A 13,205-nucleotide genomic window follows, 5' to 3' on the forward strand; every position below is an offset into this window, starting at 1 on the left:
GAAGGAACGAAGGAAGACAGACAGACCTTAAAACATGTACATTTCTGCTGGGCGCGGTGGCTCATGCCTGTAATCCCAGCACTTCAGGAGGCCGAGGCGGGCGGATCACGAGGTCAGGAGATTGAGACCATCCTGGCTAACACAGTGAAACCCTGTCTCTACTAAAAATACAAAAAATTAGCCAGGCACGGTGACAGGCATCTGTAGTCCCAGCTACTCGGGAGGCTGAGGCAGGAGAATGGCATGAACCCAGGAGGCAGTGGAGGTTGCGGTGAGCCGAGATCACGCCACTGCACTCCAGACTGGGCGACAGAGCAAGAATGCATCTCAAAAAAAAAAAGAGAGAGAGAATGAAAGTACACTCCACAGTATGGGAGTAAGCATGAGCATAGGGGCTCAAAGGCCCTGTTACAGAATTTTTGTGAGTTTAAATACCCTCTACTTGGGGAACGCCCTATGTAAATGAAGAGGATGAAGTAAAGTTACAATTACAAAGTTATTAACGATGTATGCCCTAGGGAGAGGATATTTCCTGTTACAGCTGAAGTGTGAATTGGCCTTATGTTCCCTGCCTCCAGACCCTATTTTCCTGCCTCATCTGCCCCCTGAGATGTGATCTCCATAAATCTTTATGGGAGACAGAGGGACACATGGTCTTTTTTCTGTAACTGTTTCATGCTGGCTTTGGGGATGGTCCCTACCTATTGGGGATCATGGAACTCTCACCCTGCTCTGTCTAGTGGAGGCAGGGTAGCTTTTTGATGGCTAGGAGTGGTGTCTTCACCTGGAACTGGCTGGAACCTTTGTTGCATGATCAGCTGAAGCTTGATGGTCTCTAGGCAAGAGGAAATGAATTTGGTTAAAATATTTAATGGGAACTGCAGGGGGTGGATACCTATGCTGTTAGAAAAGTTTGTTATATTGACCAGGCGCAGTGGCTCATGCCTATAATCCCAGCACTTTGGGAGGCCGAGGCGGGCAGATCACAAGGTCAGGAGATTGAGACCATCCTGGCTAACACGATGAAACCCTGTCTTTACTGAAAATACAAAAAATTAGCTGGTCGTGGTGGCAGGCGCCTGTAGTCCCAGCTACTCAGGAGGCTGAGGCAGGAGAACAGTGTGAACCCGGGGGCAAGAGGTTGCGGTGAGCCAAGATCGTGCCACTGCACTCTAAAAAAAAATTTTTTTTTTGAGACGGAGTCTCACTCTGTCGCCCAGGCTGGAGTGCAGTGGTGTGATCTCAGCTCACTGCAAGCTCCGCCTCCTGGGTTCACACCATTCTCCTGCCTCAGCCTCCCAAGTAGCTGGGACTACAGGCACACACCACCATGCCCAGCTAATTTTTGTACTTTTAGTGGAGATGAGGTTTCACCATGTTGGACAGGCTGGTCTCAAACTCCTGGCCTCAAGCAGTCCACCCACCTTGGCCTCCCAAAGTGCTGGGATTACAGCCATGAGCCACTTCACCCAGCCCCTTATGCAAATCTAATAGCTTTCATATATTTGGCTTTCAAATTTTCAGGAATGTATAATGTACAAAATAGAAGACTGCCTCAAGAAGAAAGGAGAGATAAAGAAAGCTGAGCAGTAGCTGAAAGAGAATGTAAGCTCTAGAAAATGGAAATTGCCACCATCCAATTCGTTTATTTTAAGTGAAAATAATTGTTAATTATTGGAAATGTGGTGGGACACGATGGCTTATGCCTGTAATCCCAGCACTTTGGGAGGCTGAGGCCTGAGGATCTCCTCAGACCAGGAGTTCGAGACCAGACTGGGCAACACAGAGAAACTGTCTCTACAAAAAATAAAAAATTAGTCCAGGCGCAGTGGCTCATGCCTGTAATCCCAACACTTTGGGAGACATAAGCAGGTAGCTCACTTGAAGCCAGGAGTTCGAGACCAGCCTGACAAACATGGTGAAACCCCATCTCTACTGAAAATACAAAATTAGCTGGCACACAAAATACAAAATTACAGGTGTGTGGTGGCACACACCTGTAATCTCAGCTACTTGGGAGGCTGGGGCAGGAGATTCTTTGAACCTGGGAAGCTGAGATTGCAGTGAGCTGAGATCGTGCCATTGCACTCTGGCCTGGGCAACAAGACCAAAACTCCGTCTCAAAAAAGAAAAAAGAGAAAAAAAAAATTAACTGGGCATGGTGGCGTGTGCCTGTGGTCCCAGCTACAGCTACTGGGGAGGCTGAGGTGGGAGATCACTTGAGCCTGGGACGGTGAAGGCTGCAATGAACAGTGATCGTGCCACTGCACTCCAACCTGGGTGACAGCGTAGGCCCCTATCTCCATAAAAAAGGAAATGTGGCCTACCACTAGCTGAGTGTCTTGTACAGAACAGTGTAGGTGAAGAGAAGGATGGAATCTATATAACAGAACAGGCAGGAAGTCGACTGTTGGTGCCGTGCTGACAGAAGCTCAACTTTCCTTCTGCCTGCTCTGCTGCCTGCCCCGCTCTACGATAAAAAGTGAAAGGGTTTCCAATCTGCAAGGATTTGGGAGGTGAAGAAAGGAAGCTGCTTTGTCTTCAAGTTTGGTGGAAGTGAAACAAAAAGAACAATGAACAGGGCAAGAAGTCCTGGAACATGGGTTTTGTGCCAGATGTGCTGGAACATGTGTGGTGGCACCAAGCACTCCAGGGCTGTATGAATCACATCTAGTAATTCACTCAGCAGCCACTATACACCTATCAGCAGGCGTGAGACAGTTTTCTAATACTGCTACTCCCTCCTGCAACCTTTCCTGCAACCCTCAAACCTCAGTGCTCATAGTTCCACAGGGGAAGCTGCAGGAGTTCCGCAGAGGGGCAGACTCCTTCCGAAATATTTCACCTAGAGCTCCCAGCACTAGGCCCAGTCATACCGAGCATGCTGACTGTTCATTTATCAGTCAATAAACTGTTACGTTCATGCTACAGGGAAAGATAGTTAAGATAGTTACATTACTTCCGTAGAAGGCAAAGATAAATTCCTTAAGCACAGGTTCAAAGGGCGGATGCGTAAACGCTACGCAACAGCAGTGATGAACGTTACTGCCATCGAGGCACGACGCAGACCAATCCGTCTCGGGGCGCAGCTTACCCTCTCAGAACAAGCCTGCGGCACCCGACGCCCCTCCCCTTTTCCTCCGGCCTCCCCTGACGGAAGCGGAAGCGGCGCTCGCGCACACTAGTGGTCTAGCTCGCTGGCTCCGGAAGCCGCGCTCCTTCACCCTCCTCGTTGGTCTCCTGTCACTATGGCGCTGGCTGTCTTGCGGGTCCTGGAGCCCTTTCCGACCGAGACACCCCCGTTGGCAGTGCTGCTGCCGCCCGGGGGCCCGTGGCCGGCGGCGGGGCTGGGCCTAGTGCTGGCCCTGAGGCCTGCAGGGGAGAGCCCGGCAGGGCCGGCGCTGCTGGTGGCAGCCCTGGAGGGGCCGGGCGCGGGCACCGAAGAGCAGGGTCCCGGGCCCCCGCAGCTCCTTGTTAGCCGCGCGCTGCTGCGGCTCCTGGCACTGGGCTCCGGGGCCTGGGTGCGGGCGCGGCCGGTGCGGCGGCCCCCGGCGCTAGGCTGGGCACTGCTTGGCACCTCGCTGGGGCCTGGGCTCGGACCTCGAGTCGGGCCGCTGCTGGTGAGGCGCGGAGAGACCCTCCCAGTGCCCGGACCGCGGGTGCTGGAGACGCGGCCGGCGTTGCAAGGGCTGCTGGGCCCAGGGACTCGGCTGGCTGTGACTGAGCTCCGCGGGCGGGCCAGACTGTGCCCAGAGTCTGGGGACAGCAGTCGGCCCCCACCCCCGCCCGTGGTGTCCTCCTTTGCGGTTTCTGGCACAGTCCGGCGACTCCAGGGAGTTCTGGGAGGGACTGGAGATTCACTAGGGGTGAGCCGGAGCTGTCTCCGTGGCCTTGGCCTCTTCCAGGGCGAATGGGTGTGGGTGGCCCGGGCCGGAGAGTCATCGAACACTTCACGGCCGCATTTGGCCAGGGTGCAGGTCCTAGAACCTCGCTGGGACCTCTCTGATAGACTGGGACCCGGCTCTGGGCAGCTGGGAGAGCCCCTCGCTGACGGACTGGCGCTCGTCCCTGCCACTTTGGCTTTTAATCTTGGCTGTGACCCCCTGGAAGTGGGAGAGCTCAGAATTCAGGTAGGATAAAGGACTGAGGTCAAGAGTGCTTGCTCTGCCTTATACCCTCTTCTGTGTCTTAGGTAAATTGGAAGACTAAAGCCGTAGCATTTAGGACTCGTGCTCCATATTATCCCGGACTTTGAACATAATGTTTCTAGCTAGGCGCGGTGGCTCACGCTTGTAATCCCAGCACTTTGGAAGGCCGAGGCCAGCGGATCACTTGATGTCAGGAGTTCAAAACCAGCCTGACCAACATGGAGAAACCCGTCTCTATAAAAAATATGTAATTAGCCGGGCGTGGTGGCGCATGCGTCTAATCCCAGCTACTCAGGAGGCTGAGGCAGGAGAATCACTTGAACCCGGGAGGCGGAGGTTGCGGTGAGCCGAGATCGCGCCATTGCACTGCAGCCTGGGCAGTAAGAGTGAAACTCCGTCTCAAAAATAATAATAATAATGATAATAATGTTTCTTAGCCTCATTTATCTATTTTCTTTTTCTTTCTTTTCTTTTTTTTTTTTTGAGATGGAGTCTTGCTCTGTCACCCAGGCTGGAGTGCAGTGACGGCGATCTCGGCTCACTGCAACCTCCGCTTTCCGGGTTCAAGCGATTCTCCTGCCTCAGCCTCCCGAGTAGCTGGGACTACTGGCTCGCGCCACGACGCTGGCTAATTTTTGTAAGTTTTAGTAGAGACGGGGTTTCACCGTATTGGTCAGGCTGGTCTGGAACTCCTGACCTCAGGTGATCCACTCAAAGTGTTGGGATTACAGGTGTGAGCCACTGCACCCGGCCTATTTATGCATTTTCTATAATCAAAATATCATAAGCCTCCATAATGTAGTGGGGCCTACGAAAGGCTTTTATTCATTCAAGTGAAGGTCAGGTTTGGGTGTGGTGGTGCATGCCTGTAATCCCAGCTACTTGGGAGGCTGAGGCAGGAGAATTGTTTGAACCTGGGAGGTGGAGGTTGCAGTGAGCCCAGATCACACCACTGCACTCCAGCCTGGACGACAGCGAAAATTCTGTGTCAAAAGAAAAAAGAAAAGTGAGGTTTCATGTGTGTATGTTAATCTACTCAATCTAATTAGTTTATCCAGTTGCTACAATGTATTGGGTATTGTGCTTTATGATATGGAAGATGATGTCTCTGTGCTTTTGCTCATGCTTATCCTTGACTTCAAATTGTTTCCTATTATTCTAGCCTCATCTGTTAAAATCCTACCCTCCTTTCCCTCAAGAGCCATCTAAAGATGACACCTTTGTCACAAAGCCTTTCATGATCTCACAGTCACAAATTTAGCACTTCCTCCTATAGCATTTTCTATCTTTTTTATGGCATTTATTTTATTCTATCTTGTTATGATTACATAATCTGTCTAATCCCCAATTATATATTGTAAATACCTTGAAGGAAAGGAGTCTTTATTATCTTTGGTGCCTGGTATTTAATTTTAATATTGTATTAAATACATCCAAGGGAAGTTTCTGGTTTCTGCCTTTACTTCAAGAAGAAAGCTGTAGAACAGATAATAGTTGTTCCATTTCCATAGGTTACTGAGTAAAGAGGCACCAGTTCACCATAACAGACATAAAAGTGACAAAAAAATAAACCTTCGTTGTGTGAAAAAAAAGAAGGCCAGGTGCGGTGGCTCATGCCTGTTATCCTAGCACTTTGGGAGGCTGAGCCAAGGCAGATCACTTGAGGTCAGGAGTTCCAGACCAGCCTGGCCAACATGGTGAAACCTTGTCTCTACTAAAAATACAAAAATCAGCCCAGTATGGTGGTGCACACCAGTAAACCCAACTACTGGGGAGGCTGAAACAGGAGAATTGCTTGAACCTGGGAGGTGGAGGTTGCAGTGAACCCAGATCACACCACTGCACTCCAGCCTGGTTGACAGAGCAAGACTCTGTCTCAAAAAAAAAAATGAAAGTTGAGTTTGGGGGACAAATATAGTAGTGTTCAATTAAGGACCTAGATATATGGTTTAGATGGTGCTGTCCAATATGGAAGCCACCAGCCACTTTGTGGCTTTTTAAATTTAAATTAGCTAAAACTAAATAAAGTAAGCCAGGCCAACATGCCGAAACCCCATCTCTATTTAAAAAAATACAAAAATCCCAGCACTTTGGGAGGCCGAGGCGGGTAGATCACAAGGTCAGGAGATCGAGACCATCCTGGCTAACACAGTGAAATCCTGTCTCTACTAAAAATCCAAAAAAAAAATTTAACCAAGTGTGGTGGCACATGCCTGTAGTCCCAGCTACTCGGGAGGCTGAGGCAGGAGAATCCTTTGAACCCGGGAGGTGGAGGTTGCAGTGAGCCGAGATCATGCCACTGCACTCCAACCTGGATGACAAGCGAGACTCCGTTTCAAAAAAAAAAAAAAAAAACCCACAAAATTTAGCCCGGCATGGTGGCATAAACGCCTATAGTCCCAGCTACTCAGGAGGCTGAGGCACAAGGAGAATCATTTGAACCCAGGAGGCAGAGGTTGCAGTGAGCTGTGACTGTGCCACTACACTTCATCGTGGGCAACAAAGCAAGACTAAGTCTCAAAAAAAAAAAAAAGAAAACTAAAATCCAGGTTTTAGTTGCTTTAGCTACATTTCTTTGTTTTTGTTTGTTTGTTTTGTTTTGTTTTATCTTTTTAGCCACATTTCAAGTGCTCAATAGCACATGCAGATATAGACCATTCCATTGTAGAGAGTTCTACTGGGCAATACTAGAGCAGCCAGTTAATACTATGGGATGTCAGGTAGAGATATAAGATACATGTGAAAGGGAGTGGATGTAGGTTTCCTCCTGAATGGAGGAAAAACTGCTGGAGTACTCAAGAGTAGAGCTCATTGAACCAACCAACCACTGAACCAACCCTTTCAGCTTTTCCCACAGCCTGAATTCAGAGGTTCCCCACTAATGACCACTTAATGTTAATCCCAGTGGGTGCCTGGTGTCACTCATAGGTCTTGTGGGAATAAATGTCTTTACCATTTCACAGGCTCTGGGCCAAGTTAAAGGTGTCACAGAAAGGTTATCTTTACCGAGAAAATTTTTTGGAGCCAGAGTGGGGATAGGAGGTGACATTCTCTTCCTGGTACCCATTAGAGGGAGAGGTTTTCAGGTCTGCTACCTCTGGCGCCACCTTCCACAAGCCTTGTGGTTATGGGAAAGACAGGATGGAAATAGACATGTTGACTGCTAAGAGACAGGTTAGAGCCTGCCGCCTTAGGAGAAGGTTATAACGTGGCGGTTATTTCTCTAATAGAGGTACTTGGAAGGCGCCATCGCCCCTGAAGACAAAGGAAGCTGCTCATTGCTGCCTGGGCCTCCATTTGCCAGAGAGTTACACATCGAAATTGTGTCTTCTCCCCACTACAGCACTAATGGAAATTATGATGGTGTTCTTTACCGGCACTTTCAGATACCCAGGTTAGCTACCTAACTTTTTAAGGAGGATAGCATCTCACCCTCATCACATTCCTCCTATCCCATGCCTTAGAATCAGGTACCCCAGAGGCCCTGGTTAAAAGAAGCCACATTTGTGGCCGAGCACTGTGGCTTACGCCTGTAATCCTGGCACTTTGGGAGGCCAAGGCGGTCGGATCATGAGGTCAGGAGACTGAGACCATCCTAGCTAACATGGTGAAACCCCGTCTCTACTAAAAATACAAAACTAAAATTAGCGGGGCATGGTGGCGGGCGCCTGTAGTCCCAGCTACTCAGGAGGCTGAGGCAGGAGAATGGCGTGAACCCAGGAGGCAGAGCTTGCAGTGAGCTGAGATTGCGCCACTGCACTCTAGCCTGGGTAACAGAGTGAGACTCCATCTCAAAAAAAAAAGAAGCCACATTTTAGACAGATTGTGGTAGGTGCCTCTTGGTATATTAGGGAGACCACAGAAGAGAAATGTGAACCATGAGGTTAATTTCTGAACCATGAGGTTAATTTGGACATTCCAGACAGAGACACTTTTGATCAAAGAGGGCTCCAAAAGAGCCAGGATCCTGCTCTGCCTCTCATCTGTCTCTGATCCCCCTTTCTAGTCTCTCCAACATTTCCCCTAGCTCATCCTAAGTCTGACTTTTTCCTTGGAGAACTGCGTGGGATCTCTGGGTGGGCAGTAGATTCAAGAAGTAGTCTGCATGTTGGGGGGTGGGCATGTGGTAATGAACACATGCTCATTACTCCCATTGTGACCTGACTAGGGCCACTGCTGTGTTGCAGGGTAGTCCAGGAAGGGGATGTTCTGTGTGTGCCAACAACTGGGCAAGTAGAGATCCTGGAAGGAAGTCCAGAGAAACTGCCCAGGTATGCAGCTGCCTTCTGTCCTATAGCTGGGATTTGTAACCTGGTTGCATGGATTCTACAATCCCTTCCCTGCAAATCATATGTAATTTGTGCCCAAGAGGATTTTGTTGTCATGTACTGTGTGTATGTGTGTGTGTGTGTAACAGGATCTTGCTCTGTCACCCAGGCTGGAGTTTAGTGGTACAAACACAGCTCACTGCAGCCTCTACCTCCATGGCTCAAGTGATCCTCCCACCTCAGCACTGCCCCTGCCATAGTAGCTGGGACTACAGGTTTGCGTCATCACGACCAGCTATTGGTTTTTGTATTTTTAGTAGAGATAGGGTTTCGCCACGTTGCCCAGGCTGGTCTCGCACTCTTGAGCTCAAGTGATCTGCCTGCCCTGGCCTCCCAAAGTGCTGAGATTACAGTTGTGCGCAACTCACCCCCAGCCTGTGTACATTTTTTTGGAGAGAAAATTCACCAGTCCTTCAGTTCCCAAACAAGTGTATGACTGAAGAAAGGTTAAGAACCGGTCAGGCATGGTGGTGCATACTTGTAATCCCAGCTACTCGGGAAGCTGGGCAATATAGCTAGACACTGTCTCAAAAAACAAGCAAACAAAAAGAACCCTCACTGCTGGCTTTGGGAGGTGTTTATCCTCAAACTGACTGGTGGCCCTATGTAAAGCAAAGCACTAAGAAGAGTTTAGGCCAGGCGTGGTGGCTCACACCTGTAATCCCAGCAGTTTGGGATGCTGAGGTGGGCAGATCACTTGAGGTCAGGAGTTCAAGACCAGCCTGGCCAACATGGTGAAACCCTGTCTCTACTAAAAATACAAAAATTAGCTGGGTGTAATGGTGAACATCTGTAATCCCAGCTACTCAGGAGGCTGAGGCAGGAGAATCACTTGAACCTGGGAGGCGGAGGTTGCAGTGAGCCCAGATCGGGTCACTGAACTCCAGCCTGGGTAACACAGCAAGACCATCTCAAAAAATAAATAGGTAAAAATTTTAAATTTTTATTTATTTATTTTTTTCTTTTAAAGAAGAGTTTAATGGCCTAGACCAAGACGGGATTCCTTCCTTTCCATTCTCAGCCTTGGTGTTGTTTGGACCAAGACTTGGGCCATACCATCCATATCTCAACATAAGGATATACAGGCTCTGATTTCTGCCTTAACTATGGAGTGTGCACAAGCTACTTCTCAATCCTATCTCTGAAAACGGGAAAGAGGGATTTCTATTGTTTTTGAGAGGGCTACCCTTTCCTATCAACAGAGAATGAGAAATAGAGCATAACCGAGCCAAGAACCCAAAATAAGGAATCCAGCTTTTCTCCTCCTGTTGACTCTGACCACAGAGGTTCCATGTAAAATGTTGAGGCAAAGAATTGAGACACTGCTTTAGCCTTATGCATAGGGAGGAAAATGTATAGCCCTGTATCCCAGCATTCCCTGTATTCTGAACTCATTTCCTGTAGCAATTTACTAGAAGGAGAGCACAACTGATAGATGCACTAACCCATGCATAACAGCCTTCATGTCCAAGGTCTGTGGCATAGCCAGCCTGGGTCCTCTGCCAGGAGAGAGAGTCCTTGTCTGGAGTGCCTGATTCATCCCTGGTCAATATCCAGTGCTTGGTTCTGGCCACTGCTCAGTACCCCCAATCTCAGGGTGGTGGTGCCCCGTGTAACCCCATTTAGGGGTTACCTCTTCAAGGTTTTCCAGATTAAGTACACAACGAGTCTGGTGGAAAATGCCAGGCTGGCACTTAGCAGTCACTTCCCACCTCTATCTCCTGTCTTAAATTTAGCAAACGTCTTTGAGCTAGCTTTCAGTAGGAAAACTACAGAATGCCCACTCTTTGTACTTTCAAAGGAAAATAGGCACTAGAACCTCATGAGACAGGCTGGCAATCCAGTTCTCTATTGTCTCAACTCTGTAGAACCCTGCTTTCCTCCTGAGTGCTGAGCACATAGTTCTTTCCCCGCCGAGGAAAGCAAGGTTGGAGTGAGTGGCCCAATGGGTCCAAGGACAGATACAGGTGAGCATTTTAAGCTGCACTGGGCTTGAGAAGGGAAGCCCTGCAGAAGTTCCTGTGAGCCCTGCAAAGGAATTCCACTGTTGGTGGTGTAGCCTCTCCATCCTGTCCCTGGTGCTCCACTTCCCCAAACCAGGCTGCATGGGAGCCAGCTCCACTATCACCTATCTGGCTGGCTGGAGCACAGCCCAGTGTTCCTTAGCAGTGTCCACATAGGTTCCAGAGCGCTAGCCTTTCTATTCACTGAGGTGGCCCAACCACCCTCCATTGAAGAAGGTAGTGTCTCCCTACGCCACAGTGCTGTCCCCCATCTCATTCCTATGCAGGGCTTCCATGGTGAGTCATATACACTATGACTCAGCTGTTGAACTTGATCGAGATCCTAGGTTAGAGGCCCACTGTCATCTATTTATAATTAATTATAGGCAGATTCAGGCTTCCTGATGTTCTAGGTTTACTATAGTACTTAGAAGAGTTTCATAATACTAACCTGGTATGCTTCCCCCTCTACCTTGCTGTACTCTCACACCCCTTTGCTGCTAGAGAGAGCAGCTTGGAGACTGTGGGGCAGTGTGAGCAGAGGAATTTGCAGCCTGATTGGATCTTAAAGAGGACTAGGTTATAGCCTGGCTCTGTCGTTGCCTTGCTGCCCGAGGATTAAAGAGGGAAGTAGTTCATCATTTCTTTATCTGGAAAATTGGGTTAGTAACTGTTCCTGCTACCCATCCTCTTCCCTGTTAGTAGGCTGAATAACCCTAACTCACTATGATACTCGCCAACGACTGCACAGCCCTGGTTTTGCATCAGAATTGCTGGGGAAGCTTTCAAAAAATACAGGTGCCTAAGCCCCACCCCAGATCTCTTGGAGCAGAATCAGGGTGAGGCTGGAGCCTGTGCTTTTTTTCTTCACAAAGGAAGGAGAAAGGTTAATTTTAAAAACAGATAAAATTCACACACCGTAATACCATACTTTTAAAGTATATAATTCAGGCCGGGCGCAGTGGCTAAAGCCTGTAATCCCAGTACTTTGGGAGCCCGAGACGGGCGGATCACGAGGTCAGGAGATGGAGACCATCCTGGCTAACACAGTGAAACCCCGTCTCTACTAAAAAAAAAAAAAAAAATACAAAAAACTAGCCAGGCGAGGTGGCGGGCACCTGTAGTCCCAACTACTTGGGAGGCTGAGGCAGGAGAATGGCGCAAACCCGGGAGGCAGAGCTTGCAGTGAGCCGAGATCCGGCCACTGCCCTCCAGCCTGGGCGACAGAGCGAGACTCCGTCTCAAAAAAGAGAAAATAAATAAATAAAGTATATAATTCAGTTGTTTAATTCATAAGGTTGTAAAACCAACAAACATCACTGTTTAATTCCAGAACATTTTCAACACCTTAAAAAGAAACTCTGCACCCATTACCAGTCATTCCCTATAGCTTCCCTCCTAGCCAATGGCAACTGCTGTTCTACTGAATGGAATCACATAATATGTGAGAAATGTTTAGTTTTTAAAGTTACACAGATAATTCTAATGTGCAGCCAGAATACAGAACCGTTATTCATCAGATGGCATTATTAAGGACTCTACCTGCAATGAGATTTTGTGGATTATTGAATAAGAGCCAAGGGACCCTTCCCCCTGGGGTTTTTGGGGCCTGGGTGGCTGTGTATTTGAGAGGGAGACTGAAGCCAGTGGAAATAATCAGATGATCCACTGCTTAGTGCAGCAGCAGCTTCTCCCATTGGTGTGGGTGGGTAGGCCACATGCCTGGAGAAACACACCCCCTCAGAGCTCTCATGGCTGTCATGGGGGATGCAGAGGGACAGGCATAGCTCTTGCCCTCAACGTGTGTGTGGTCTGTCAGGAAGACGAGAAAGTCCATCTGCATTCCTTTTCCCCACTATGACTCAGGACACGCACTTGTGGTGCTCTTGTTTGTCCTCCGTGATTGAGAAACCTTGTCCTTGAGGAGGGGAGGTTTTTGGACTCTGTGTCTGGGGTTCATTGGGCCTTTTTCCTGCAGGTGGCGGGAAATGTTTTTTAAAGTGAAGAAAACAGCTGGGGAAGCTCCAGATGGGCCAGCCAGCGCCTACTTGGCCGACACAACCCATACCTCCTTGTACATGGTGAGGCCCCAGGGATGGGTGTAGACCAGCACAGGGGGTAGAAACAATTTTTAGAAACGAAAGCTTTTTCCTGCCTTTCACAGGTGGGTTCTACTCTGAGCCCTGTTCCATGGCTCCCTTCAGAGAAATCCACTCTCCGGAGCAGTTTGTCTCCTCCAGGCTTGGAGGCCTTGGTGTCTGAACTCTGTGCTGTCCTGAAGCCTCGCCTCCAGCCAGGGTGAGTGAGGTCATCACCTCAGGGTGTGAGAAAAGCCTGGCTAGAACATCCCTGGAGGAGCAGCAGCAAATGGGTAGTTCCTAATGAACTGGACAGAGTGGGATTGGGAGGACCTTCCTCAAACCAGTATGTCCAGACCAGGCCACCAGCCCACTCCTTTCTGTAAGCCAATTCCCACGCTCCTTTCCTGGGATAACCTCTGTCCTCCAGGACTGGCTCTGGAGGAAGAATCTCCAGCAGGGGCATCTGTTTCTGAAACTGCCCTTCCCCTTGGGGAGCTCACTAGCAATCCTGGACTTTACTGCCCTGGCCCTGAAGGACACAACTCCCCATACCAGTGGCCCAGGCGTGGACGCAGACCCCCCCCCCCGCCATTGCCTGAAGGACACAACTGCCCATACCAGTGACCCAGGTGTGGACGCAGACCC

The 13,205-nt window shown here is 49.2% G+C and overlaps 2 protein-coding genes across 5 annotated transcripts in view; one reads left to right on the forward strand and one right to left on the reverse strand.

Annotated features, from left to right (window-relative positions):
• The window catches only part of PPP2R5D (protein phosphatase 2 regulatory subunit B'delta), a 36,624-nt gene extending 33,488 nt beyond the window's left edge, over positions 1-3,136 (reverse strand). Inside the window, exons 1-2 of one of the 2 annotated variants that reach the window (XM_017878202.1) lie at positions 3,095-3,136; positions 727-835 (exon numbers count right to left, since the gene is read on the reverse strand). In XM_017878202.1, coding sequence (XP_017733691.1) covers positions 727-812 — 86 coding nt within the window. In that variant the 5' untranslated portion in view covers positions 813-835; positions 3,095-3,136. The remainder of the gene's footprint in view (positions 1-726; positions 836-3,094) is intronic. The other variant, XM_017878203.1, reaches the window with a different exon arrangement.
• Positions 3,137-3,139: 3 nt separating this feature from the next.
• The window catches only part of PEX6 (peroxisomal biogenesis factor 6), a 15,974-nt gene continuing 5,908 nt past the window's right edge, over positions 3,140-13,205 (forward strand). For all 3 annotated transcript variants that reach the window (XM_017878198.1, XM_017878200.1, XM_017878201.1), the window contains exons 1-5: positions 3,140-4,130; positions 7,379-7,542; positions 8,336-8,419; positions 12,458-12,560; positions 12,644-12,777. In XM_017878198.1, the coding sequence (XP_017733687.1) occupies positions 3,249-4,130; positions 7,379-7,542; positions 8,336-8,419; positions 12,458-12,560; positions 12,644-12,777 (1,367 nt within the window). In that variant the 5' untranslated portion in view covers positions 3,140-3,248. The remainder of the gene's footprint in view (positions 4,131-7,378; positions 7,543-8,335; positions 8,420-12,457; positions 12,561-12,643; positions 12,778-13,205) is intronic.

This window comes from Rhinopithecus bieti, unplaced genomic scaffold, assembly GCF_001698545.2.
Source record: "Rhinopithecus bieti isolate Rb0 unplaced genomic scaffold, ASM169854v2 scaffold_9981, whole genome shotgun sequence".
Lineage (NCBI taxonomy): Eukaryota > Metazoa > Chordata > Mammalia > Primates > Cercopithecidae > Rhinopithecus > Rhinopithecus bieti.